At 41.4% G+C, this 24,878-nt stretch overlaps 3 protein-coding genes across 6 annotated transcripts; 1 reads left to right on the top strand and 2 right to left on the bottom strand.

Annotated features, from left to right (window-relative positions):
* Positions 1-449: 449 nt before the first annotated feature.
* On the bottom strand, positions 450-10,427 carry LOC130163869 (fibulin-1-like). 2 transcript variants are annotated; one of them, XM_056368308.1, is made up of 17 exons: positions 10,209-10,419; positions 9,789-9,897; positions 8,607-8,742; positions 8,310-8,463; positions 7,493-7,561; positions 7,232-7,321; positions 6,898-7,035; positions 6,546-6,683; positions 6,319-6,462; positions 6,075-6,197; positions 5,480-5,605; positions 5,235-5,354; positions 4,973-5,104; positions 4,714-4,837; positions 2,025-2,173; positions 1,501-1,641; positions 450-1,357 (listed from the first exon to the last, which is right to left on the bottom strand). In XM_056368308.1, exons 1-17 carry the CDS (start codon positions 10,261-10,263, stop codon positions 1,218-1,220), a joined length of 2,088 nt encoding a protein of 695 aa, XP_056224283.1. In that variant the 5' UTR covers positions 10,264-10,419; the 3' UTR covers positions 450-1,217. The 2 variants fall into 2 exon arrangements, with proteins under 2 accessions (XP_056224283.1, XP_056224284.1); XM_056368309.1 differs by lacking the exons at positions 450-1,357; positions 1,501-1,641; positions 2,025-2,173 and adding an exon at positions 3,190-4,355 and having other exon boundaries at positions 10,209-10,427.
* Positions 10,428-10,870: 443 nt separating this feature from the next.
* On the bottom strand, positions 10,871-21,952 carry trim24 (tripartite motif containing 24). Of its 3 annotated transcripts, XM_056368038.1 has the most exons (20): positions 21,824-21,930; positions 21,177-21,475; positions 20,787-20,905; positions 20,506-20,653; positions 19,948-20,080; positions 19,471-19,587; positions 19,250-19,364; positions 19,026-19,172; positions 18,812-18,926; positions 17,624-17,766; positions 17,144-17,389; positions 16,694-16,816; positions 16,414-16,561; positions 16,236-16,293; positions 15,598-15,724; positions 14,916-15,217; positions 13,882-13,993; positions 13,611-13,685; positions 12,990-13,151; positions 10,871-12,740 (listed from the first exon to the last, which is right to left on the bottom strand). In XM_056368038.1, exons 2-20 carry the CDS (start codon positions 21,448-21,450, stop codon positions 12,171-12,173), a joined length of 3,234 nt encoding a protein of 1,077 aa, XP_056224013.1. In that variant the 5' UTR covers positions 21,451-21,475; positions 21,824-21,930; the 3' UTR covers positions 10,871-12,170. The 3 variants fall into 3 exon arrangements, with proteins under 3 accessions (XP_056224013.1, XP_056224014.1, XP_056224012.1); XM_056368039.1 differs by having other exon boundaries at positions 17,144-17,368; positions 21,177-21,952; XM_056368037.1 differs by having other exon boundaries at positions 21,177-21,949.
* Positions 21,953-22,162: 210 nt separating this feature from the next.
* Positions 22,163-24,830, top strand: LOC130163697 (aldo-keto reductase family 1 member D1-like). The gene is made up of 9 exons (XM_056368042.1): positions 22,163-22,351; positions 22,505-22,672; positions 22,816-22,932; positions 23,064-23,141; positions 23,494-23,616; positions 23,802-23,911; positions 24,063-24,228; positions 24,320-24,402; positions 24,487-24,830. Exons 1-9 carry the CDS (start codon positions 22,259-22,261, stop codon positions 24,527-24,529), a joined length of 981 nt encoding a protein of 326 aa, XP_056224017.1. The 5' UTR covers positions 22,163-22,258; the 3' UTR covers positions 24,530-24,830.
* Positions 24,831-24,878: the final 48 nt, after the last annotated feature.

Genomic DNA, 24,878 nt, shown 5'->3' with positions numbered 1-24,878 from the left:
CGCCTGTGTTTTCACTGGCTAGGCACAGCACAGCAGTGGTGAAAGACAGATCGATGTGGAAGAGAGTAGATTATGGATGGTAAGAGGTATCCACCTCAAGCAATTTGTCAGCTTTAAGATGAGGTACTCCAAGAACCAAACATTCCCAGTATAGGATTCCCATCACTCATTCTTTGAGCAGAATAACTGGAAATATCCTCACAAACTGGAAGTGGTAAGGTATGATGGGGAATCTGAAGGGTTTCAGTTACAGGAAAAACAGGACATCCTATCAGATTTTAGTTATTCTGGAAACCTCAGTTATTCTAACTAGACGACGGCTGGTTTAGTCTGCAGTGGAAGCTCTCCTCAGTGCAAAACATGAACACAAATAACTGTGCCGAGTCTGTATTATTCACAGATGGTCGAGCAGCCTGATGGTACAAAACAAAGTCGGTGTTGAAAGCAAGTCCATGGACGAATCATTTTATTTTCAAATGAAGCATGTTACATCTGGCGTGTCAAAACAGATGAAATGGAGCAAACATCAAACAGCTCTAGTCTATCATAGTGGCACTTACGACAACAAAGTCTGAATTCAAATTAAACACAGAACACAGTGGTTAAGAAAAGATGAGAGCTGGCTATTGCCTTGTTAATCTATGACTCTATTTAATTCCACTCTTATAAAAGGCATGTAATGTTCAACATTTCTGGGTTAGAGGTATCATTTGAGAAATTTGTCTGTTTTCCTGCTTGAAAAATAACTTTTTAACCATGCTGGCAATGTGGTTCTATGGACGGCAATGTTCGATTGAACCATTACTTTGGTCCACACTGAAATTTCTCAACAGCTGTTGCCTGTGCCTCAGAGGATGAATCGCCCTGACTTTTCCTCTAGCACCACCAGCAGGTTGACATTTTTTTTTTTTTTTTTGTGATACTATCTTTTGAGTATGTCTTCTTTTTTAATCTGTATGAATTAATCTGTTGAAATGACAAATACCTGTTGTAAACTAATGACCCGGATGGGATGGAAACTGTCGCTGTTAACTTGATTCGGTGCATCTGCGCTTGAAATCCTGCAAGCAACTTCATTAACCCTTGAGGCTTTTTTGTTAAATGTACAGCACAATAAACATGGCATCTCCAAATATTCAAACCTATACTTAAATAATAGTTGCCAAGTCATGTGTTGTATTGCTAATGCAGTATTTTCATCGCCTTCCTACCTCAGCTCAGAACCAGAACTCAGAGATAAAGACGTGGATCATGACAACGTTGCGATGGGAAATGACCCCTGACTTGACATAATTCATAGACACCTCCAACACAAGATCCCTGGGGCCAATGATAGGTTTCACCTGCTGAACAACACCTGGGGGGGGACACAGATCGAGATTAGTCACTCAAATTCAGTTTTTGCATAGATATACGAGAAGTAAATGATATGATAGTACATAATAAGGGATGTGGTACGAGACTGACTGGCTGGTTCATGGTGATACTCTCTCCTCTTACCCATAATCAAGCCCTGGTGGGAGCGCTTCACCACGTCAAAGGAGAACTGCTCATTTGCAGCCACGATTTCAAAGAGAACATCGGTTGCGCCAGGGAGAAGAGCGGGGTTAGCCGCCACAGTTGTCCGCAGGAAAACTATTTCTGTTGGAAGAATCGGTTTGAAGTTTTTATTAGTCTGATAGAAGAAAACCACAGAGCGCAATCAGCTCTTCAAATCAGACATTTCCGCCACGATTAGACAATTGTTCTGTGGGTTGAAATGTGTAATTGAATCTCATGTGCTGCAGGTTGGCGGGCGGAAAGTTGTGTTTCATTGAGGCTGCAAACGATTTTAGAATTTGCTATGACAAGCTACTGAGTTAAATAATATAATACAGAATCCTAGAACAAATTCACACTGTCATCTAAACAAAAAAAGGCACATGTCATACATTCATCACAAAAAAATCACATATGCAGCATGTTACAGCGTAGCCATCGGAAAGCTGCTTCTAAGAATTTTATTTCATTCCACTTCATCCTACCCTCTGGTCCAACGAAGTCTGAAGGTCTGAAGGTTGGCAGAGAGAGGACGGTGTGGGTGATGAGGTGGACGGGGTCCAGAGCACAGCCGATGTCGTTAGGTTGGCAGGCCTTAATACAACGCAAACCAGCTGAGACATCAGGTCTGGATCTGAGGGACAGACGGCCGTGATAAAAAAAAAAAAGAAAGAAAGAAGAAGTATGGAAGAGTTGAAAAAACAGGATTTATGACATGTGGCAAAGGAAGAATACAGAAAATACAGATAAACACAATCTATACCCATATACGGCAGCAATGTAAGAAAAACATTTGACCAAAACTGCACAGTTGAGTTGAGCAAGAAGAAACCTGGCAACACCTGAATAGCCCCATAGACCTCTATGGTTAACCAGGCGATGAGTGCCCTAAAAAGAGGCCAAACCCTGACTCCAAACCGTGGAATCATATTTGTGAGGGTTCCCCAGTGTGAAGACAGTAGCGCTTTCAAACGCAACCTCAAAAACTGCTGCAAGAGCAGAGCCATGTAATTAGCAGCGAGCAGGTGAGTCCAAGTCATTCGCTAAAAGCCGGACGCCAAAGCCACAGAGATGATTGTGTGGTATTACACACCAGTGAAATGCCAACCCAGCACAGGATGTGTAAGAATGAATGTCATTTGATTTGGTTCAATGACATCACATTCACATTATAGGAGAAGGAAAAACAGTTTGACATAATCAGCAACAGAATCTGCAGAGATGCATCTGCAAATGACTGTATAAACTTTCCAGAAAAGATACTATTAGTATCATTATAAAGCATTTCACTATTTCTACATGTATAAAATAATTCACTTTGCATTTTTTGGAAAATCAGGTGGTTATATAATCCAAAGATCTGGAAGAATTACAGTCACATATATTTCATATATTTGCGTTTTCAATCAGCTCTATATGCAGCAAACCCAAAAAAACCACCAGGAGGAAAGTGGAACAGTGGAAAACACAGCTACTAGACTTTTGGTATCATTTACAGCAAATTAACTGATAACCACCCAATACCAACACTAGAAGCACCATCCATCATATGTGCTGTAATGCCGCTGCACCACTAATTGAGCCCCCATGCTGGCTGGGCCCCAGGTGCCCATAAATAAGTGCCACGCTTATTTTTCTTTCTTGTCCGCTAAGGCGAGGCCTGTTTGATCCTATGGTGAGGCCGCTTGGAACAGATCGTAGGAAAAATTGGTTTCTACATTAAAAAATGACCACAGCGGAGGAAGCACGAGAGTAGTGGCAGAAACCATTGGCGGTGTGTGTATGTGTGCTCAGATATTAAAGAGTGAAAAGCCATTTTTATCCGTCACTTTTTAATTCCAAACACATAGAAAGTACAAATAAAGGGAAGCTGCCGCAGAGACATGAGGTAGGACTTAATGCATATGAACAATATTGACACAGTGTTGTAGAGATCTTCTGCAGTTAATGAGCCCCATCTAGTGGTACGTGAAATGTTCTAGTATCCCAAATAACAACTGCTCCATCATTTTCTAGAATAAATAAAACAGCTGAATTTCCTACTTTCCATCCAGAGCATAATGGCAGTTAATGAGAGACAATTTCACAGGCCCCACGTGGTCCAAAAAAATGATGAGCTGGAATAGGAAAAACAGGGTATGTAACAAATGGATACTGAGAAATAAGAGAGAGCGGTTAATTTAGTAATAAAATGAACTCATTTTTTAAATAAACTACGCAAATTCACTAAAACAGACTTCTGTAGCGTCATGTTTGAGCATATTAAGAAGTGTTTTTGGCAGAATTATAGATTTGTTGCTTATTAACTGCAATAAAGGGTGGGTGGAAAGCCGGAGCTATAAAGGAAAGGATGGATGAAAATGAAAACCATACATCAGTGGTGAATACAAAACGGGAAGTATCCCATTCGGTTTCACAAGGACTGTTAATATGGCGATGTTCTCGAGGGTCGGATTGGCTGCTCGTGTGTGACAAACACAGCAATCTTGGCCATGTAGAGATGCGCTGTTCCATAACGAATCAGCCTCATCTCCACGGTGAGAAAGAAGTCCCGGGGCTCAGACAAGACGCGGCGCAGTGAGATCACTCCCCCGTGGGCCTGCTGCTGCGTGATGAAGTATCCCTCCTCGTCTCCGGACACCACGTTCAACAGCATCTGGTCTCCTGGGACGGAACTGGAGGGCCCCATCCGGAAAACGTCTGCGGGGACGGGAGTGTTGGTGGGGAAGCTGACGTTGTAGAAGGAGATTCTCAGAGGAAGCGAGAAACACGACGCCGGATCCCGCGTGAACTCGCAAGTTACGCGCTCGCAACGGCTGGAAGGGACAAATGAAAGGAAGTGCTCATTGGATGGAGGGCAGAAATGGCTGCACACACGTGGGGTAGACGCTAAAAGAGGGAAAAGACTGAGAGAGGCAGCAACGAATGAAAGCTCGAGAGAGTGAGAGAGGAGCTTGTGACGGAAAGCTGCGGGCAAATGTCAACAGTGCGCCAAAAATCAAACACAGGGAGATATGAGTGAAACAAAGAATGAGTGTAAAATGAGAAAGATGACGGATGACGGAGTCTTGACACTAAACTACAGCCGAGTAAGATGCATCATGCAGAGCTCAGGGGCCAATCAACCGTTTCATTTCAACAGCTGGTCATAACCAAGCAGCCATCAGCGCTCACCCCTGTGCTGCTTGTCGGAAGTTTGGAGGACACTGGAAGGACAAGCAGCGAAACCCTCCCTGGACGTTGACGCAGCTCTCAGAGACAGAACAGGTGTGGCTCCCTGCTGCACATTCATCAATGTCTGAAAACACAGAAAAAAAAAAGATGCAGGAACAGGTGCATTTTTACTCCTTGTCAAACTTTCTTCATCATTCCTAAGGTTTGATTCTGAGATGCTTTTTAAATAGGTAAAATATGGAGATTTTTGTCTGCTGACCTTGACATGTGCGTCCGTTGGGGGTGAGTGTGTAGCCAGTGGGAGGGCAGGTGCAGTAGAAACTTCCTGGGGCGTTGGAGCAGCGATAGGAACACACATGACCTCCAGCAGGCAGAGCACACTCATCAATATCTGAGAGGAGAGCAGGACAATGGCAGGTTAGTATCACAGATAAATATAGTGTAGTGAGCTGATGATCGTGACAAGAAACTAGTCGTCAACTACTATTCCACCCACTAAGCACCATAAAGACCAACAGTACCTTCGCACGTTATCCCGTCGATGTCACTCAGCTGGTAACCACGGCGACAGTAGCACTGATAGGAGCCAAAGACATTGGCACATTCCTGGCTGCAAGGGTTGGCCTCACACTCGTTCACATCTGTAGGGAAATGTTTCTTTACAACTAAGAAATTTGTACTTCATCAGCAACACAGGATAAATTCCTACTTCTGACCGGGTTTTTCTTTTCACTTAATGAATTAATTCAATGAAACCACAGCTTACCATCACAGTTTCTGCCATCATGGGACAGTTTGAAGCCAGTGGTGCAGCTGCACTGGTAGGACCCCTCTGTGTTCTCACACTTGTGGGCGCAGAGCCGTCCGGGATAATGCCTGCACTCATTGATATCTGAAGATCACAGGGGACAGGCTATGAATGATTAGAAAATGTATAATACAGTTGATCTCAAAATGCAAACTCAGATTAGAATTGAGACATTTGTGAAAATCTAAAATTCCACAGTTGCTGCATGAGAAAAATGTTGCTGTCTGTCTTTTCTTTATATGCTTTGGCAACACACTGCTATTGTCCATAACCGCGACATTAAAAAAAATAAAGAAAAAATAAAGTAAAAACGTAAAAGGATATCATGTTAATAATACATAATGATAATATTGTGATGCCAGATGTTAGGCCTTGTGGATCTTTTGTTTATTAGTTCATCTGGTTGCCTTTTCACTATCCAAGTGTAATTGGGTTTTTCGTACACTTTTGTACAGTTGTACAATTTTTTACCCTCTTCACCTCGATACACTCATATTTGTGTTTTAATTTAGTCACTTTAATTGTGTTTCATGGACAGTGATAAATACATTACCTTCACACAGTTTGGTGATGCTGTTGAAGATGAAGCCGATTCTGCACTCACAGCGGTACGATCCCACGAAGTTCACACAGCCGTGCTCACCACACACATTACCTGTGCGACACTCATCTACATCTATGAGAGGAGAGGGGAATAACATGTCTTTAGATTAAAAGGAATTAAGGTCAGATACAATCATCTATTACATCTGAAAATAAAATACTGGAGCAAATACATCTATTGTGACAGTATCTACCTTCACAGCGTGTGCCGTCCTCGGTCAGGTGATAGCCTCGTCCACAGGTGACTGTGTTCCTGCGACAGGTGTACGAGCCTATTGTGTTGATACAAGTGTGGCCAGGCAGGCATGGGCTGCTGTTGGCCACACACTCATTTAAATCTAATGAGACAAAAAAACAGTCAGCAGGCCAGCTCACCTTTTACCTGTGGGATGTTTTTACTGGAGAGTGACACCAAACTCACCGATACAGCTGCCGGCGGCGTCCTGTATGTAACCGTCAGTGCACCTGTCCTTTGGGTGGCAGCGGAACGAGCCGGCTGTGTTTGTACATGAAAAGTCTGGTCCACAGTTATGGATCCCCAATGCACACTCATCAATGTCTGGAACATGCGAGATGATTCATGGCATAAATATACCGTGCATAAATGTTGAACAAAAATTCTATATGAACATATTTTTACACCTCGATGTGAAGAAAGTATAATTTAAGGATTAGAAGGGATTTTTTTTGGCACTCTCATGCCAATTTAGACCACCTATATTGTGATTTAGGGTTTTGTTTTTATCATTTCTAGAGTGCTAATGCCTTGTTACCTTGGCAACTGTTGTTTTCTTTGAGATCATACCCTGTACCACAGCTGGTTTCCCTCTGACAGCGAAAGGAGCCCTCTGTGTTGATGCAAAACTGGCCGAAGATGCAGTTGTGGCCTCCCGTCACACACTCATTAACATCTGAGGAGAGAGAAATCCACTCAAACATAAGTCTATCTATCTATATCCGCCTATTTGTATATTAGAGCATTTTCAGTAAATTGTGCTGTTACTTTTTTGTTTCTTTAGTTCATTTCAACTGTCAGATATTATTCAAGGAGTAAGCGATAAAATTGGAGATTTGTGGTGAGACCATGCCTCCACTTACACCACTTACCTTCACAATTCACTCCATCCTTTTGCAGTTGATAACCATCGTGGCAGGCACATGATCCGTTACCTACACACAGCTGGGAGCAATTGGAGTCTGAAAACAGCACAGAGACAATTGAAGACGTCACGGCGTGTGTCCCAGATCACAGGAATCGTGTCACTGTCTGATGGAAGACAAAGCCCCAACCGAGAGGCTGGCGCTTAAACCTATTACGGCTCTTACTATAAACAAAGGAGATCACATTAAGATGTGACGGTGTCAAACCTTTACAGGAGTCCAGTGTCTCTGGAGGCTTGGTAGTAATGCTGGCTTTAGGCTTGGCTGTCGCTGGAACTGTAGAAAACACAACAGTCACTTTACAACCATGTATGACTCCTTATTTTTCTTAGTACAGCGAACACAATCGAATTCCCAGCATACCTGAAGAGGACAGGGGTCAAACACCTCGTCACACAATACAACTCCAGAACTCTCGGCGTGCTCTTATCACTCTGGCCTTTGCTCTACATGAGCAAGACAGTGACTTGCTTTTCTTGACAAATAGAGTGTTTTTGCAGATCTGCAAAATCTGTGCTTCCCACTTGCTTGTGTTTTTTCACCTGAAGCCAGCTAGGTGACAAAAGCTACAAGCCATGACAAGTCCCCATTTGGCAGGGTGTCTCAAGCTTAGCCTACTACTGACTGCTGCTGTGACCTTGTCTGTCTGTCTGTCTGTCTGTCTGGATTTTGGGAAGCAATCTGGTCCACAGCTGCCACACCAAGGTCATTTATCCTGCCCTCGTTGTTAATAATGCTGCTTTCTGCTTCTAAAAACGCTGTTTTGATGTGATGCACCTACTTTTTTAACCCTTTTCACCCTAAACACATGAAATGTATGAAGTCTCCGTTGTGAGTGTCAAGGTTTTTGCTCCCAGGGTTAATAAAATCATATTGTGCTAGAAGCCTTTTGGCACCTAATGTGTTGATTGTTTCACAAAGGCCTCCATTGACTTAAGCGTCACAAACATGATAAGACGAGGAGCTAATCAAGAAACAAAAGGCTGAAAAAAAGAAGGATAATCTGTTTTTTTTTTTTTTTTACCCTCAACATTTCGTTTGACGTCCGCTGTTGTGTTTTTGCCACAGCAGGTTTCAGCTGTGTGTGCACACTGTCTCCCCAGCAACAGGCCCTGCAGCTCGCAGCTCGAACCCCGGCCCACTGCCATCAGGCCGAGCATACAGCAGTCACAACACATCTAAAAAGGGAGACAGTAAAAAAGAAAAATGTGAAAAGACATCATACTCTCAGAGGAAACACACACTTTGGGGATTTATAAGCGCCTGAGTGTAAGAGTAGGGAGGTGTGAAAATGTTGATGACATCAGGAAGAGAGAACCACCTTCGAGATTTCAGTTTCCCAGGGGTCTCCTTGGAAAAAGGGCCTCTCACAGGCCCCTTGACTGTGAGCCAGTTTGATTCCATTGTCACAGAGCTTGTCTAGTACTGCTGCTGCACAGCACTGCTCCTGGGCGATCCTGGACAGAGACAGCAGAAATTTAGCATGAGACCTCATCCGGAACAGAAACTGCACTCTGTGCTCCATGAGCAGAGAGTCGGATAAGAAGCGTGTTAAGAAATGCTTTCTGTTTACGTCAGATACAGTTGATCAGCTGACTGCCAGTGGATTTGTGTTGTAATACCTTGCATTCTTACTTGCAAAAAAGTATATAAAACAAAGTAACCATAAACAGCAACTTTGTAACTTTTATGACCTATTTATATGAGAAAATGCTTCATTTGGCTTTGGACTAAATTCTCTTTCCAGTCCCTCGCTTCCTGCCTTTCCTTGGCAAATGTTCCCTCCTCTGACCTCCATGTGTTGACCAGGTGTTGCTCTATTTCATCAATCACCACCTCTATGTTCTTAAAGTCAAACAGGGCCCTTGGGTGTTAAAAATGCTCCAGGGGGCCACTTAACGCCTGTACTTACTATGTAGTTATTATGTGGCAGTCCTCCCCTGTAGCAGGATGGCTGGCTGAGGGGCTGGAGAGATGATATGGGACTTACAGCCCTGGGGGGATTTCCTGCTTTTAAAGATACCATCACAAATGCTGGCCTACAGGATACTCACATTTTCCAGTGTAAAATTCCACACATCCACTTGAAGATGTTTCTGTATCAAGCGTGACACAATGTTTTTGCTGTTATGTATGGGTTACAAAACTATTTCATACCAATCAATAATGCCAGTGCAGTAACACTTTGCAATGATCCTCATGTGTTCCCTCCCTGGAGCTCCTGTACTGACCCTTCTTTGGCCCCTGGACTCATAGACTGATCACTTAATCCCTGTGCCAGATCCTCAGTTTGAAACCACTGTTAACATTTCTTGTTGGGAAGTCGATGAAATAACTACAAAGAGACACGAAACAACCAAAAAGGCATCTCTTTGGATCTGAGCCTTCTGCTCTTATGTCTGTGCCAAAGGGGCCCGTTGGTCTCATGATTCGTCAATGCCTGAGCCCCATGTTGAGGCCCTCCAGAGCACCAAGGTTGTTGGAGGAACCAGGTGTTGCTTACCTGCAGTTGTGGGAGGACGAGATGAGGGGGAGGATTGTACAGTCATGTCCTCCCAGGGCGCGATCCCTCCCGTCCTGACAGCACTTTTCTATAGTAGGAGGCTGAATCTCTGCAGTGTTGGGGTGATGGTATGGGGATTAGAAATAGACAGCAGAAACATGCATGCAGCACAGTGGATGGAAAAAACAGCAAGGCTGCCCCTGAGTGCCAGTGCCTGACTCAGATTTAATTTAAATGGGCTCACACTCTCAGAGAGACAGTTTATGGAAAATAGGCTCTAGCTGAACTTCCACCGCACCTTGTAGGTTGGGCTATAATATTCTCAAAATTAAATAAGCAATCATACGCAATTTAAACCACGTAGTCTGAAAATGTGTCCAGATTCTGCACCTCAATGACAAACTTAGGCAATGTTCTTACCTTCTCCATGCAGAACTCCGTACAAAGAGAACAAAAGTATAGTCCACTGCGCCATCGGACTCAAGTGTCCACCGACAAATTCTCAAAACTTTACGGTTAAATGATTTAGTGAAATGATTAGAAATGGCGGCTGAATCACGGCAGCGCACGGTGCGAGCCTCCTGTTGAAATCTGCTCCGTCAGGAAGGAGAACATCTCAGTAACAGCGACACTGATTCTTTGAGGGTTGAGATTTAGGGGCGGTGAGGGCGGGGTGGAGGGAGCCGGGTTTAACTGGATGACTACAACTGGCTTTATCAATGCCAACAGGTATTAATGAGGGAACAGGGAGTGTAGAGTAGTTGCCAGGTTACAAGATGAATAACCGGCGGTTAAGTTTGGGCTAAGAAAAAATAAAAATAAATAAAACGATAAAACAAAATAAAATAAAAATAGGACAAATAATCCAAGCCTATAAAGTGTAGAAAACAATAAAAGGTCATGAATGAAATAACAATAAAATAATGCAAAAAATTATAGTATTTATTTTTAGATCCCCTATGAAGTGAGTCATTTATAAAGTATTAAAATAGGTTTGGAGCCACTGCTAAAAAATATACAAATAAATGGAAAAAAAAATAGCATAAAGATGAGAATAGTGGGCATCAAGCAACAGTCAGATCTACATGTAACACTGTTTATTACAAATATTGTAAATGCAGATGTTCTTAATGCTCAACATTGTTTGTAGAGTTCATTAACAGGTCCTGTGCATCCTCAATTCGTAATAAAGTAGTGAGATTGGACAAAAAGAATCAAATCAGTTTTTGACTCTCTTTTGACTTTTCATCTCAAGTGAGATGACGGTCACAGAGGTTGTAATTAACTGAAGTCTGTGTCAAAAATCTGTTTTTTTTTTTTTTTTAATTGGCCAGATGTGTACAATTTCACGCATTTTGTCATTAATTAGTCAGCGAGGAAAACTGACTAAAACAATAAGGTTCTTACCTCAGAGTAATCATGATGCAGAAGGGCAAGGACATGATTTGGAAAACACACTGTCGTCAGAGGCTGATAATGAGAAATTGATAATCATGTCTCTGAATTATCTCTGAAAACATTTAAATAAAGAAAGTCTGAGGAGAAATGTTCTCCTGATTAAAAAACAAGGCGGCTGTATGATAAATCATCTTTGGGATTTGGGGGATAAGAGGCCTCAAACTGGCAACACAGAAATGAAACCATGATAGTGGCAATTCATGTTGGTTCTCAAACAACCAGGCAGCACAATTTTTTAAAATGCTAGTATTTTCAAGGGACTGTTTAAACCAATGTTGAACTGATATATGTGTCACTTCCTTCTCCTCAGAAACTACAGTACATACAGCGGCCCTATTTGTTGAATACATAGCATTATTACAACACTACTTAAAATTAAAATAATACTATTGCAATAAAACAATTTGTTTATGAGCCAAATGGCTAGTACATGTGGGCTAAAGTCTATAAACACAAAAATGGAGGCATTAGTATTCATATTAAGACATCTTGCATGCATTAATAATCCAAAGTCTTTTTTCTGGGTACGATTGCAGCATTTTGTGCCTTTAGTTCATGGCATAATTATGTACAAGTGAAAAGCAAGGTAACTGAAGATAAATTACACACGATCCTATCAACAAAGAACATCTTTTGTGTGCTTCTCGGTGTCGTCATCACAGAGAACGACCTCCTATGTTACAGTAAAATTGTAACCTCTGTCCAGCAAAAACACAAAAAACAGCTTATTTACTCCCTTCGATGTGCATCTACAGCATCACTGCTACTAAATAAAGTCTGTTTAGTACAGCAGTACCTTTTTTTCCTATTGCAAATATAACATAGTACAAAATTGTCTGATTGCAGCAAATGTAGGTCCCCACTGGGGAGAATTCTGTGGAAGACTGAAATCATCCATCTTTTCTACAGCTTCTCCCTGTCCATCTACCCCTCCTCCTCTTTGGCTGTGTCTGCAGGAGCCGCCTCCTTCTCCTGGATTTCAGGTGGATCTACAGTCTTGTCTGTAGGGAGCTCAAGGTTCTCCTCTTTTGGGGAGCTGGGAGCTACTCCATCTTTTGTTTCACTATCAGCAGCAGGAGAGCTTTCCACCTCCTTCACAGGACTTTTCTCATCCTGCTTTGCCTCCACGGCAGGAGGCGAGCCCTCCCCGGTAGCCGATACAGTTTTCTCTGTCTCCTTTTCACTAGTGTCAGTCGCCTTCTCCTCGATTTCGGACTTTTCTTCCTCTGCCGGGGCTGGAGCTTCTTCCAGAGGAGCCAAATCCTCTTCTACAGGGGGGATTCCTTTTCCTGCAGGACTTTGGGGTTTGTCGTGTTCAATGGGTGCCAAACCTTCCTCCATCATCTCCTCCTCTTCTTCAATCTCATCCTCTAAAGGAGGGATCATCTGTTCTTCCCTTCCACCGGGGAATACCTTATCTGGGTAGACTAGCTTCAGCTGTTCCTCAAAGTAGTCCTCCAGGTACAAGCCAGCACTCCCCACCTCTGAGGTCGCCTGTCCAGTCAGTGCACAGAAATGTGATAATGACAGAGAGTAAGTAATTAGAAAATAACTATAAATAAAAAAATATATATAATTAAAAAAAGTTTAAAGCACCTGCAAATGATTGTTTAGTGGTATTTGACAATAAGCAGAAAATGTGTTGTCTCGTTTTTCTTGACTGGGTTGCAGTTAACAGGTTTATTTCCCGAAAAGAGATTTAAAAAGAAAAAAGAAAGAAAGAAAGAAAGAAAAGATGTTTACCTTGTAGTACTTTGCACAGTTGAAAAATATGAGCCTGATGTCTGCAACAAATTCCTCTGGCCTCCTATAACATTCACCCTCCTTCGACTTGGACTCCAGCTTCCTCTTCACTATTGACAAATCCATCGGTGTCTTGATCAGCTCTTTGTACCTTCTTGTCTCCTACGTGAAAAAAATAATTAAAACATCAGTAACTGATGAGAATCTGATTTTAAGAGTTTCTCTTAAAAAATTGTTTTCCTAAAAAAAATGCAAAAACAACTCAATGTGATCTTGTACAAAAAAAAAAAAATTTAAATATGGTGCATCTTTCCAAAATTAGCTGAAAGATTTATTGGTTAACTCTTTAAATATGAGGTATTTATGATAATTATAATGTAATTATCAAAATAGTCTCCACTGGAAACAACAGTCTGTCTTAACTTCATTTTCAGGTCATTAAAAATGACATCCAATAATCCTCTCTAAGAATTAATAATAGAAAAACTTACTGCATTTTATTCGTATTGACTTACTTCCAGAGTAAAAGCAAAACAACAGTCCGACTGCAGGACATTTGTATTTCCTTACCAGTTGAGTTCCTTTGTTTACTGACTAAATACAGTGAATACAGTGCCTTACCGATGGAGAAGCAGGCTGCTGGAAGTCGGTGCTGAAGTCATTGCAGAACAGACGTAGTAGCAGCCTCTCACACCTCTGTATAAAGAAAAAAGAAAAAGAGGGAGAATTAGACCAAGTCCTTAAGGACATGACATTTGTTTGATGGGAGATGACTGCAGGAATCAAAAAATGTTTGTCTGAAACATAAGTATTGTCATATGAACAGGACATCCAGGCCCTCTGGAACTGAAGGATATCGCGGACAAAAATTCAACTGTGTGACTGCCTGTACCCTTCTATCAACAGGTGGGAATCCTTCTGAGATGGGGTCATCCTTGCTGTCACAGTTGTACTCCATCTCAGGCGCGGCGAGGTCTCGGCAGAATGAACAGAACCACTCGCCGCTGTGGAGAGACGAGAAACCAGGACACAAAAAACTGTTAGGACACAGGCAGGGACTGTTACTGTTACTGCTGAATAAGATCAAAACTACACTGCATCTGTTCCTACTTACAGACGCCAAGCTTAGTCTTACACAACACCTGGAGAAGAGCTTGTCAGCATGCATCTTCATCATTAGTATAAATTTATACTCTTCTGCTTAGTTCTTGTACAATAAAAAACAAAGCTATATTATAATGTGGCGTAAAAAGCAGAATAAAAAAAAAAAAGAACACACTGCACATATTACACACATGATGTCCAACATGTCTGATATGCTGTATAAAGTGGCGGTTGTGTTTAAATTTGTACATAACAAATGCAACGCATGAATATTTGTGACCAAAATATATTTTAGAACAAATCTTGTAATCTTTACCCAATAAATACTTCTATAATTACATTTACGTTTATCTTCTATAATAAAGTTTTCTTTCTTAAAAGAAATAAAAACCAAAATTCAAATCAAAAAGCTGATAGGAAAGTAAGAAGAGACGAGAAGTTCTTGTACTGGCCTGCACCACAATAATTATCATTGATAACAGTGAAACATTTAATCTCAGAAAGAAAGCTCTACATTACAGAAAATGTGTTGACACGCTCATGGTAATTACAATATTTATGACAATATTCTGTGAGGTTGGGGAGTAAAACTAAAATAATATTTTCCCAAGACAAAACACGCAGCAAATGCAGCTTCAAAAATTGTCCACACAGGCTGCATACAAGACTGACACACCCTCCCTAAGGTACCATGTCATTTATTCACCTCCTCCTATTTATTCATGGGTGGTACCCAACATTCTTTCATCATCACATAATTGCTCAATCATTGCTGAGAGCATTTCAGATCTCTGTGTCACTGAGAGACCGTCTGTCTCTCACCTGGGGGACTCAATCAGCGTGGGGATGTGGCAGGACAGATGGAAAACTTTGGGACATTTGTCGCAGCAGAGCAGCTCTCCTCCGTTCTGACAGACGGCGCACCAGTCCTCATTAGGATCTTCCTCCGGCTCCGCTCTCTTTTCAGACTCCGGCTGCGCCGCAGTCTGAGGACACTGCTCTTTCCCAGCTTTGGACTCTGATCCAGGGACTGGGACTTGGACAGAGACCTTCTGCTGCTGCCGCGGCTTCGACTGGGCCCCGGTGCTGCTGTCAGGCAGACTGGACCCTACAGTGGACTGCACCTGTAGGCAATGAAAATTAGGTATTTTGTTGTTAGATGACTCAGAAAAAAAAACACTATTAAAGACTACTAAAAGACCAAAGGAAAGTGAACACTTGACATTTTTGAGGACAGAAAAGTCCCTTAATTTTGTATCAAAAAAACATATTGACATTGAACTAAAACAAAATATGACTTAATATTATTTTTCAATGGATTTTAAGAACAAAAGTATCAAAATATTGATCACATTCCTCTCTGCAAGTGGCAACACGTCACCTACAGGCTATTGCTTACATTCTACATTTTGACAGTAAATGTCACCAAAAAAAACAAAACAAACAAAATCACTAAGTTTCAACAACATTCTGGACTCATGTAACCCCAAGTAATTTCTCTTACAAAATGAACTTCATCCTCATCCTCTGGTTCATCCTTGATGACGATAATGGGCCCCGGGGACGACCTTCTTCGTCGCTTGGCTGAAGGGGCAGATGGCGGCTCAGAAGACTGCCTCCAGGAAGACGTCCTTCAACGCACAGATTGCCAGAGAGAGGAGAAAGGAAGATTGTGACCATTACATAGTTTTAAAAAGACCTGCTGGCCCTGCTTTCAGTAGTTGGTTTGGAAGATGGATTGTCCTCTGACCGTCACATTAGATGAAAGGAAAAATGCAACTTATTGGAGACATGAAAATAAGTGCCACAAGGAAATATGTGTATGTGTTGTTTGGGGAACCAATTTTAATGTAGGCTATGATAACAGAGTGCAGTGTAAGACTGAAGGCTCACGCAAACAGTGATGCGGACAACTGCTATCAAAACATGACACCCTCACAATAAAAAGACTGCAAAGAAATAGCTCAGTATAATAGTTTTCTAGTGAGAAAATGGTCAGGCTATGTAGACAAAGAACTGTAGTGAGAAAGAATGTGAAACTTGTAGGGTGTAAAAATGATTCATAGAATTCACAGTCATTTATCTTAGTGTACCGAAAACTTTGACAGTCTGATCTACTGGGGACTTTGGTTCCTTTCTTACCCCGTGCTTCTGTCTGTAGAAGATGGTTTGGCCATCGGGGAGTTCTGCCTTCCTTGGACTGGAGAAAAAAAAAGGGCAAGAAAAAAAAAGACTTTGAAAATTTGGAAGTGATGACGAAAAGCTTAATTTAAAATGTATTCTCATATTTGAGTAAGATCGTCGGAGCGAGGATACAGACCTGTTATGTGATTAAGTGTGTTTGTTTTGTCTGTGGTTGCTGAGGCTACACTTGGAGCGTAGCTGGGTTTGGGGATAGAGATGGTGATAGAGGGGACAGATCCGCTAGCTTCACTCCTCTTCAGGAAGGAGGACTCCGGTAGACCCCTCTGAACAAAACAAAACAAAAATTAGGCTAGAATTAACGCATCATCACAGTTACACAAAACAAGCCAGAAAAAGCTCTTTTCTCTCTCTGTAGAATCCTGAAAATCTCTTTGGCCCCTCCCTCTCCTACCAACCTGGTGTAGTGACGTCTGTGTAGCTGCTCCGGCAGGCAGAGGCTGTGGGTAGCGGGAAGTACCTTGCAACACATCCATGGGTTTAGGAGGGAAGCTGGAGCTATGGATCAGATCTCTCAGAGACTAGAAGTAGAAAAAAATTGAAGTTGAAAGAACAGTTTTTAGAATAAGGAGAAGAATCATTGAGGTACATTTGAAACATACTCATTTCTTGGTGAAAACACTTTTAAGACATTAAGTACTGATAAGTCTGGTATTTGACTCTTTGATAAGCATCATCTACAGAAACTTCCCATGTGACAAGGAGCCCATGTTTGACATACAGGACATGCAATGTAATCCCCCCACACACACACACACACACACACACACACACACACACACACACACACACACACACACACACACACACACATCCACTTTCTAATCTGTCTACCTGCGCCCACTTACCTGGGGAGGTGGGAATCCTGTGTTGTGAAGCATGGAGGAGGTGGGGCTTCTGGGGTTGGGGTGGGAGGTCCCGTACCTGCGTCCTGGTTGTGTCAAGTTCGGGGGGCCCTGGGAGGGGGAGGAGCCTCCATGGATGGGCCTGGTTGGGGGTGGTGGGCCGGGGGGTCCCGGGAGCCTTACGTTCTGGTACCAGGACCAGTGGTTGGGAGGGGGCTGTCTGTGGGGCTGTTGGGAAAGCTTGTCAACCTTGGACAGAGGGGTAGTTAACAGTTTAATCGGTGCTGGTAGAAGCTGTACTCATTGACATTTGACATTTATAAGCTATCATATAAAAGAAAGATTAAAAAGCACGGAGAATATCTCACAGTATTAGACCATTAAGCAAAAAGTACATATTGAAATTGAACCTTTACATATTCATTTTAACTCATTTCATCCTTTCATCCTCATTAAAACTACTGGCTGTGGTGACAGTCATACCTGCATCTGGAGCTGAGCCAGCGTGCTCTGTCGCTGCTGAGCTGAGACTGCTGATAGACCTCCGGCAGGTGCTTCTGCTCTGGGAGCTGCTTGGTGGTTGGTGATGGGCGGCCTTCCTGGGCCCCTTTCTACTACCAGAGAACCTGGACATAACAAGCAGTTAAAACACCTAATAAATAACTATGAATTGAATGAACCTGCATTATCCATAATGCTACTTATCCGGTAGCAGTTTGGTCTGAGATTTGGATGTGTTATGCTAGTAGCAGCAAACGTATCATCGAGCAGCAATGACCATACTGATGAACAGGCCCAGCTCTCTCTGGAGCCATAAAAAGGCTTCATACACATATGCAGCAGAACCCGCAGCACCTGTGAACAGACTCTGATGTCTAAACTCTCTGTAGTTCCCCTTTACTGAAAAAAACACTTTTGCAAATGCACACTGAAAAGCCTGATGATTTGGTTTTAGAGAAACTAAATGGTGGCCTGTAGGCCGAGCACAAAATAAAAACTATTCTAACCTATGACACTTAAAAAGCAGAGACAGTAATGACCACAGCTGATTTTAGCCTATTCCTTTTAAAGACTATTATTAGCACCACAAAGTTGTCCATCAGAAGAGAAAGAAGTATATACATGTGCTAAAATTAAAAGGAAGATAATGCAGAAGAGAATATATAATATTGTCAAGTGCAAACAAAAGATTAAGAAAAATGTTATTTAGGCCAGATGAGATTAATTACACTGAAAGACGTAGATGAAAAAACAATCTGTCTTGTTTACTAGTTTCAGGAGCAATCTGACAAAGATAAAATGAAACTAGAGGATGACGTGGCCGACACTTCTCTCCAAGAAACATCATCATCATTACTGTGCAGATTTCCTTTAAAAGAAAATGTTTTTCCTCTTCCCTTATCTTGAGCCTCAGCTTCTGATGTCGATTTTTAAACATCACAGTACACCAGGGAAATTGGATTTAACATCTATTCAGTGAGCATTGACAAACGTATACACTAAAAAAAAGTAACAACCAAAACAAAGTTTGTAGTCCGCAGTTATTCCTGCATGTGATGGGGTTTTTAAGACACACTGAGCCGTCTACAAATCATGAGGAAACATTTTATATTCTACAGTATTCGTCGCTGCTTCACTCGTACTGTAAATTTCAGGTGATGCAAGTCTTACCGAGGTCTACATTTGTGGCCCAGAAACCAGAGCGGCACTGGAAACGAACAGAACTCTGAGGGACGATGGAGGGATTACAACTCGCTCTCATCAGGTAATGGATCTGGAAAAGGATCTAGGAGATAAAAAGCGAGAGAATTTCTCTTTTACAAAGAAAATTGAAAGTATTATAAGTATTGTACACTTCTGTCAGATAATTATTGTAGAAATTCACCAGTCTCTTGCAGTACAGGAGTGCTGTTCCACTATGGCTGGCTGTAGCCCATTTGGTGAAGCTAATAACGTGGTCTAGGTGCCTACTCAGAGAGTTGACGTCCTCCTGCTGCTTTTTCAAACCCAACTCATGGTCCTTAGTCAGAGCCTGAGAGCACACGTGTTCATGAAAGGTCAAAAAACAGACGGCCACAATTGACACAGCGCAGAATAAACACACCGTACCTCAAGCTGGTTAACCAGAATCTTCCCCTTCCTGTTGATCTCCATTATCAAATTACAGATGGACTTCTTTATTTCATTTGTGACAGCTTTCCGGTTTTCTTCAACTTGTTGGAGTCTGGGAAATCAAGATAATCAGATTATGTTGCTAACACAGTATTACACCTAAAATACATAGAAAACAGAAAGTCTGATCAAGTTCCAGCTGTGATGGATAAATTTACCCTGTACTGATGCAGCCGGAAACGTCCTCTATGGCGTTTCTTTTCTCTTGCAACTGCTGCGTCATGTTCTCCAGGTACTGCCTGTGGTTTCTGTACGCATCCTCCAAAAACTGGTAGCTAGACACAAAGAATATCAAAATGCGTGGTGAATGAATGGAAATTGAATTAATCATTGGGTATCCTTGTTCAGTGAGAGACAATGGAGCTTTAAAAAATTATGACAAAAATTTTTTTTTTTTTACCTTTTCTGATAGTAATCACCTTTTCACATAAACACACATGACCTCATCAAATTTCAAATCACAGAAATAATCATTTGCTTAAAATCAGAAGCAGCCTTTCTAATTTCTCCACAATGGTGCAACAGGCTGCATCACCACTGCAAGATGTAAAGGACCATACACCAATTACCATCTTTATCCAAAATAAATAGAAAAATACACTATTTTATGGTAGGAAAAAAAAAAATCTGCATACTTGTGATCCTTGTGCTTAAGCAGCTGACAGTCCCGACAAGTGAGTCGGTCACACGTCTCACAAAACAGCTTCAGTGGCTCCTGCTTGTGGATGTCACAAAACACAGGCCTCTGTGTGGAAACACCTACTGCTTCTGGGATACAGATAAGTGGGAAACTTAAGAACACACAGAAATGTACTATCGGCTTATGTCATCTTAAATGTTTTCCTCAGCTTTTTATAAATATCTACACCTTCATTTTCATGAATGGTATCTTGGCACAATAGTTTGTCTACACTACTTGGCAGGTGGAAAAACCATCACTGCCAAGTAACGGAATGGCTGTGTCTTTTCTGCGCGCCTGCCAGTGCTCCTGCCTTGATGAACTTTTTGAACAACCTAACTGCTTACATTTTCCATTTCTTCAGCGCATTTGCCCTCCTTTCTTTAACTGGGTGAACAGTGTAAATGCCTGCAGAGAACCTAATATTATTTGCTGAATTGTCTCAATCCAATATTTACCAACTGTTACTTTTGGTTAATCTTATTACAAAAAATTAGCTGTGGACACAAAATACCTGGAGACATCTCCTCTTTCTGACGTATGGTGTGATCTCTGGTGAACTTAACCCTTTGATGAGCCTCGATGCATGTCACGCACAGAAACTCCACACACTCCACGCAGTAACCTGTTGCTTCTGTGTTGTCGTCGCAGCTCATACACACCTATTAAAGATACGAGTAAAGAACAAAGCAAAAGAAGGCTGAGCAAATTAAAATCACCACTGTAGTCTGAGAGGTGTCATACAACCAAACTGTTGTTAAAGTTAAGGCTCAGGATATGCAGGTGATGACCAACCTGGCTGGTTTTCTCCACAGTGCTGCTTGGCACCTCAGCGGAGTCCTTGACAAAGAAATTATCCAGCACATCCATCTCCCAGCATTCCTGTCTGCATACTGGACATCGAATAGCACCCACTGGAGCAACAAACCAGATCCATTATTCAAGGTGTCAGCTCACAAACACTTAAATTATTCCGTGTTTCAAAAGAAATACACACAGCATCTGTAGCAGTGATTTCATGCTTTCAGACTAGGATATTAGTCATCACCATTCATATTCTCTGGCTAAACCAACCTGCTTCACTTCCAGCTAAGTATAAAGAGCTCCATCACAATCTACCACAGTTACATCAATCACAACTATATCAGGGACCTAAATGACCTCATATCAACTGACTGTTCTCACATGGTTTGTTGTTGTCGACTTGACCTTGCGAGTCACGCCTCGGGTCAGCACTCCTGAAGGGGGCAGGCAGACACCTCTTACAGAAGGAGTGGAGACACGGCAGGAGTTTTGGCTCTCTGTTGTGGAAGCTCAACTTGCAGATGGGACAAGTGTCCATGAGCCCGAATGTGCCTTGCTGTTTCAGTCTCTCCTCCTCGGCTGGCAAACTTTCTGCTTCGTTTTCCACAATGATGACAATGTCGTCGTTGTCAACATTTTCGGCAGTTTCGTCCATTTTTTTTTTACTGCTGCTTCCCGATCTTTCCAGGCAACCAATCAATATAGCGTTGCGGTTGGAAACAAAGGACAGCCTGTAATTTTAACTTAACAAGCCGGATAAGGAATATTAACACTAATATAATTCATTACAACATTTAAGACATATCCCTTTCATCCTGGAAAGTGGTTTATTGAACTGTACAATACCGGCATTAGTTAAAGTCTATTTCTTTCCGCTTTGGGGGCTAAATTAGCAACTTAGCCTGATTTAATTGCACATATGGTACAGACAATAAATAATGAATCCCCCGGTCTGTGGCGGTTCTTATTAAAAAGAGGCAAAAGATAACAGCGCTCAGTCACATATGAATTAACATTATCCTACATACATAGTATTTTGAAGCTCTTATGTCCATAGGAAAGGCGAACATCTGTGCTTTCGTAGCTCAAAACACATACCATATATTACCCAAACGGCACTGCGGTGCTTTAACGCTACAGCGCCCGGTAACGGCCAAACTTCGTATTACAGAGCGCAATTTTAAATGAGACATTTTCACTCACTCACCTGTAGCCTGTCATTTTTAAAAATTTGTCTTTGTGCTTGAATGTGTAAGATAGTGTTGATTTTTTATCACCCTCTTAGTTATTTGTTTACTTGTGCAGGAGGCTGCTTTTTGTACCTGGGAGGAGTCTTGCTGTGTCAGAGCAGTCTGACCAATCTCGTTGCATTGAATGGCATATATAACACTGGGATTCAAATAGACACATGCAGAAAAGGCACTGGCAAAAGTTTGATCTTGAGGAGTCACACTTTGATTAGAATGAACTTGACGGCTGGGAACCATACCATTCCTCTGAGTGATGGGAACAGCATACCTTTGATAGGACTGGGGACTTATGCGGATCCCCGCACGGTAAGACACAATATTTCGAGTAAATTGCTCATAGGACATAACCTTATAAATGATGTGCATGTCACAAAAAAGTAAATATTTACATTGTTCATTCTGTGCCTTCAGAGATGTCATTAACACATGATGCGTATTTTTCTTTTTTCTTTTTGATAGACCCCTAAAGGAACTTCATATGAATCAGTCAAAGTGGCTATTGAAACTGGGTACAGACACATTGATGGGGCTTTGGTCTATTTCAACGAACATGAGGTGGGACAAGCAATAAGGGAAAAAATTGCAGATGGAACTGTGAAGAGAGAGGACATCTTCTACTGTGGGAAGGTTTGCAAAGTGTGCTTGTTTGTGTGCCTGTCCTGAAAGGTGTGGACCAGTGAACTTTTTACCCACACCAGTCTTCATAGCTACATAGTGAATGCTACAGTTTTGTAACAAGTAATACTTTTTGGTCTGCACTGACTATGCAGCTGTGGAACACATTCCATCCCCCAGAACTGGTGCGTCCTGCTTTGGAGAAAACCTTGAAGACATTACAGCTGGATTATGTCGACCTCTATATTGTAGAAATGCCCACTGCCTTCAAGGTATACACGTATTTAATGTCACAATATCTGTAGAATCTGTGAAAAGGGCATTTAAAAAAATATTTAAGATTTTTTAAGATTTGTTATTTCACCGCACTAAATATGACAAAAATGTCTATTGATTTCTTAAGCCAGGAGATACTTTCTACCCCAAAGATGAGAATGGGGAGTACATTTATCATGAGACGGACCTCTGTGCTACATGGGAGGTGAGACTTGTTTACGTGCACTTGTCATTCAAGAATAATAAAAAAAATTATACTAAATAATTTATGGACAATATTGACTTATAGATAATTATTTATTATGAAAATCCACTGTCCCTTTTCTCTCCTTTTGAACCCTACGAACCCTTTGATTCACAACCATATTACTTACAGACTTACTACTGTCCAAAGGTCAATGCAGAAAGAGATAAAAAAAATTGGCCAATCATTATGTCCTCAGGGTCATGAACCAAACCTCTGACAGTACGCTGTTTGTGGGCCTGTAAAAAAAATTAAAAAAAACTGGTTTAATCCAGGTTTATTTTCTGGCTGTGCTTGTTCATGTCCCGGTTAGGCTTTGGAGGCTTGCAAAGACGAGGGGCTTGTAAAATCTCTTGGAGTATCCAACTTCAACAAGCGACAACTGGAGCTGATTCTTAACAAACCAGGACTGAAACACAAACCTGTCTCAAACCAGGTAAAAGCACATTAATGATACAACCTATTATGTGAAAAAGGGGCAAATGATAAGAAAGCATTCAACTTTTAGTGATAGAAGAAAGAGAATGGGTTGACAAACACAACAAAATGTCAGTGACTTAGTATTATATTGAGTCTATTCTAAAGAACTAACAAACAATATTTGTGCTTTTTTAAACATAGGTTGAATGCCATCCCTATTTCACTCAGCCAAAGTTGCTTGAATACTGCCGGCAGAATGATATTGTCATTGTGGGATACAGCCCCTTGGGGACATCTAGAGATGCATCCTGGTATGGGAGACACATGCCCATTCATCACATTACTTCATAAAGACACTGTGTTCTTGGCCGTGAATAGTAATATGCTTGTGTAAGACTCTGCACTTGTAAATTCAGCTTTTATATTTGCTGGGTCATAGTAAAATATCCGTATTTTAAACAGGGTAAACCTGAAATGCCCTCCACTGTTGGAAGATGAACTATTGGTATCAGTTGCTAAGAAGTACAACAAGACCACAGCCCAAGTGGCTCTGAGGTTCAATGTGCAGAGAGGAGTGGTGGTCATCCCAAAGAGCTTCAACCCTGTTCGCATAAAGGAGAACTTTCAGGTTTGTTTTTATGGCTCCAAAAAATGCACCTTGAAAAATCAGGAAATAAAATGTGAAATGCAACCTGAGTGATCTGTTTTAAACACTCTAGATATTCGACTTCTCTCTCTCTGAGGCTGAGATGAAGGCAATTGATGGGTTGAACACAAATATTCGCTTTGTGGAGCTCCTTATGTGAGTATAATGCATATTGTGTAAGTAATGTCCTGCTCCTCTAATATACAAATAATTATTTTTTTCCCTCTATTGACTCAACAGGTGGTCTGATCATCCAGAGTATCCATTTCATGATGACTACTAGACACCACAGATTTCAATAATTCACTAGAATTTGATCTAATAACTAGACAAAAGAATGACTTGGCTTGTTCACTTTATAGCTTTAACAAAAGCATTTTGAAAATAATTTTGATAGAACTTTTATTGTACATTTCATAAAATATTTCTGATAAACAATTTACTGTAGGTTTGATTGATGTAACTTTTATATAGCAGGGAATTTGATCTTTTTTTTTTCTTTAAATTGCATGCGCTTTATTTTTCTTTTTTAACAACATTCATTACAAGCCTTTGTTACTGATTAAAAGGCAAATGGAAAACAATTGTCTCCGCCTCACTTATTTGGACCAACGCTGCAATCTCTCCGGGTT

The sequence above is a fragment of the Seriola aureovittata genome, chromosome 22, assembly GCF_021018895.1.
Source record: "Seriola aureovittata isolate HTS-2021-v1 ecotype China chromosome 22, ASM2101889v1, whole genome shotgun sequence".
Taxonomy (NCBI): Eukaryota; Metazoa; Chordata; class Actinopteri; order Carangiformes; family Carangidae; genus Seriola; species Seriola aureovittata.
This window is presented reverse-complemented; position numbering and strand designations above follow the sequence as displayed.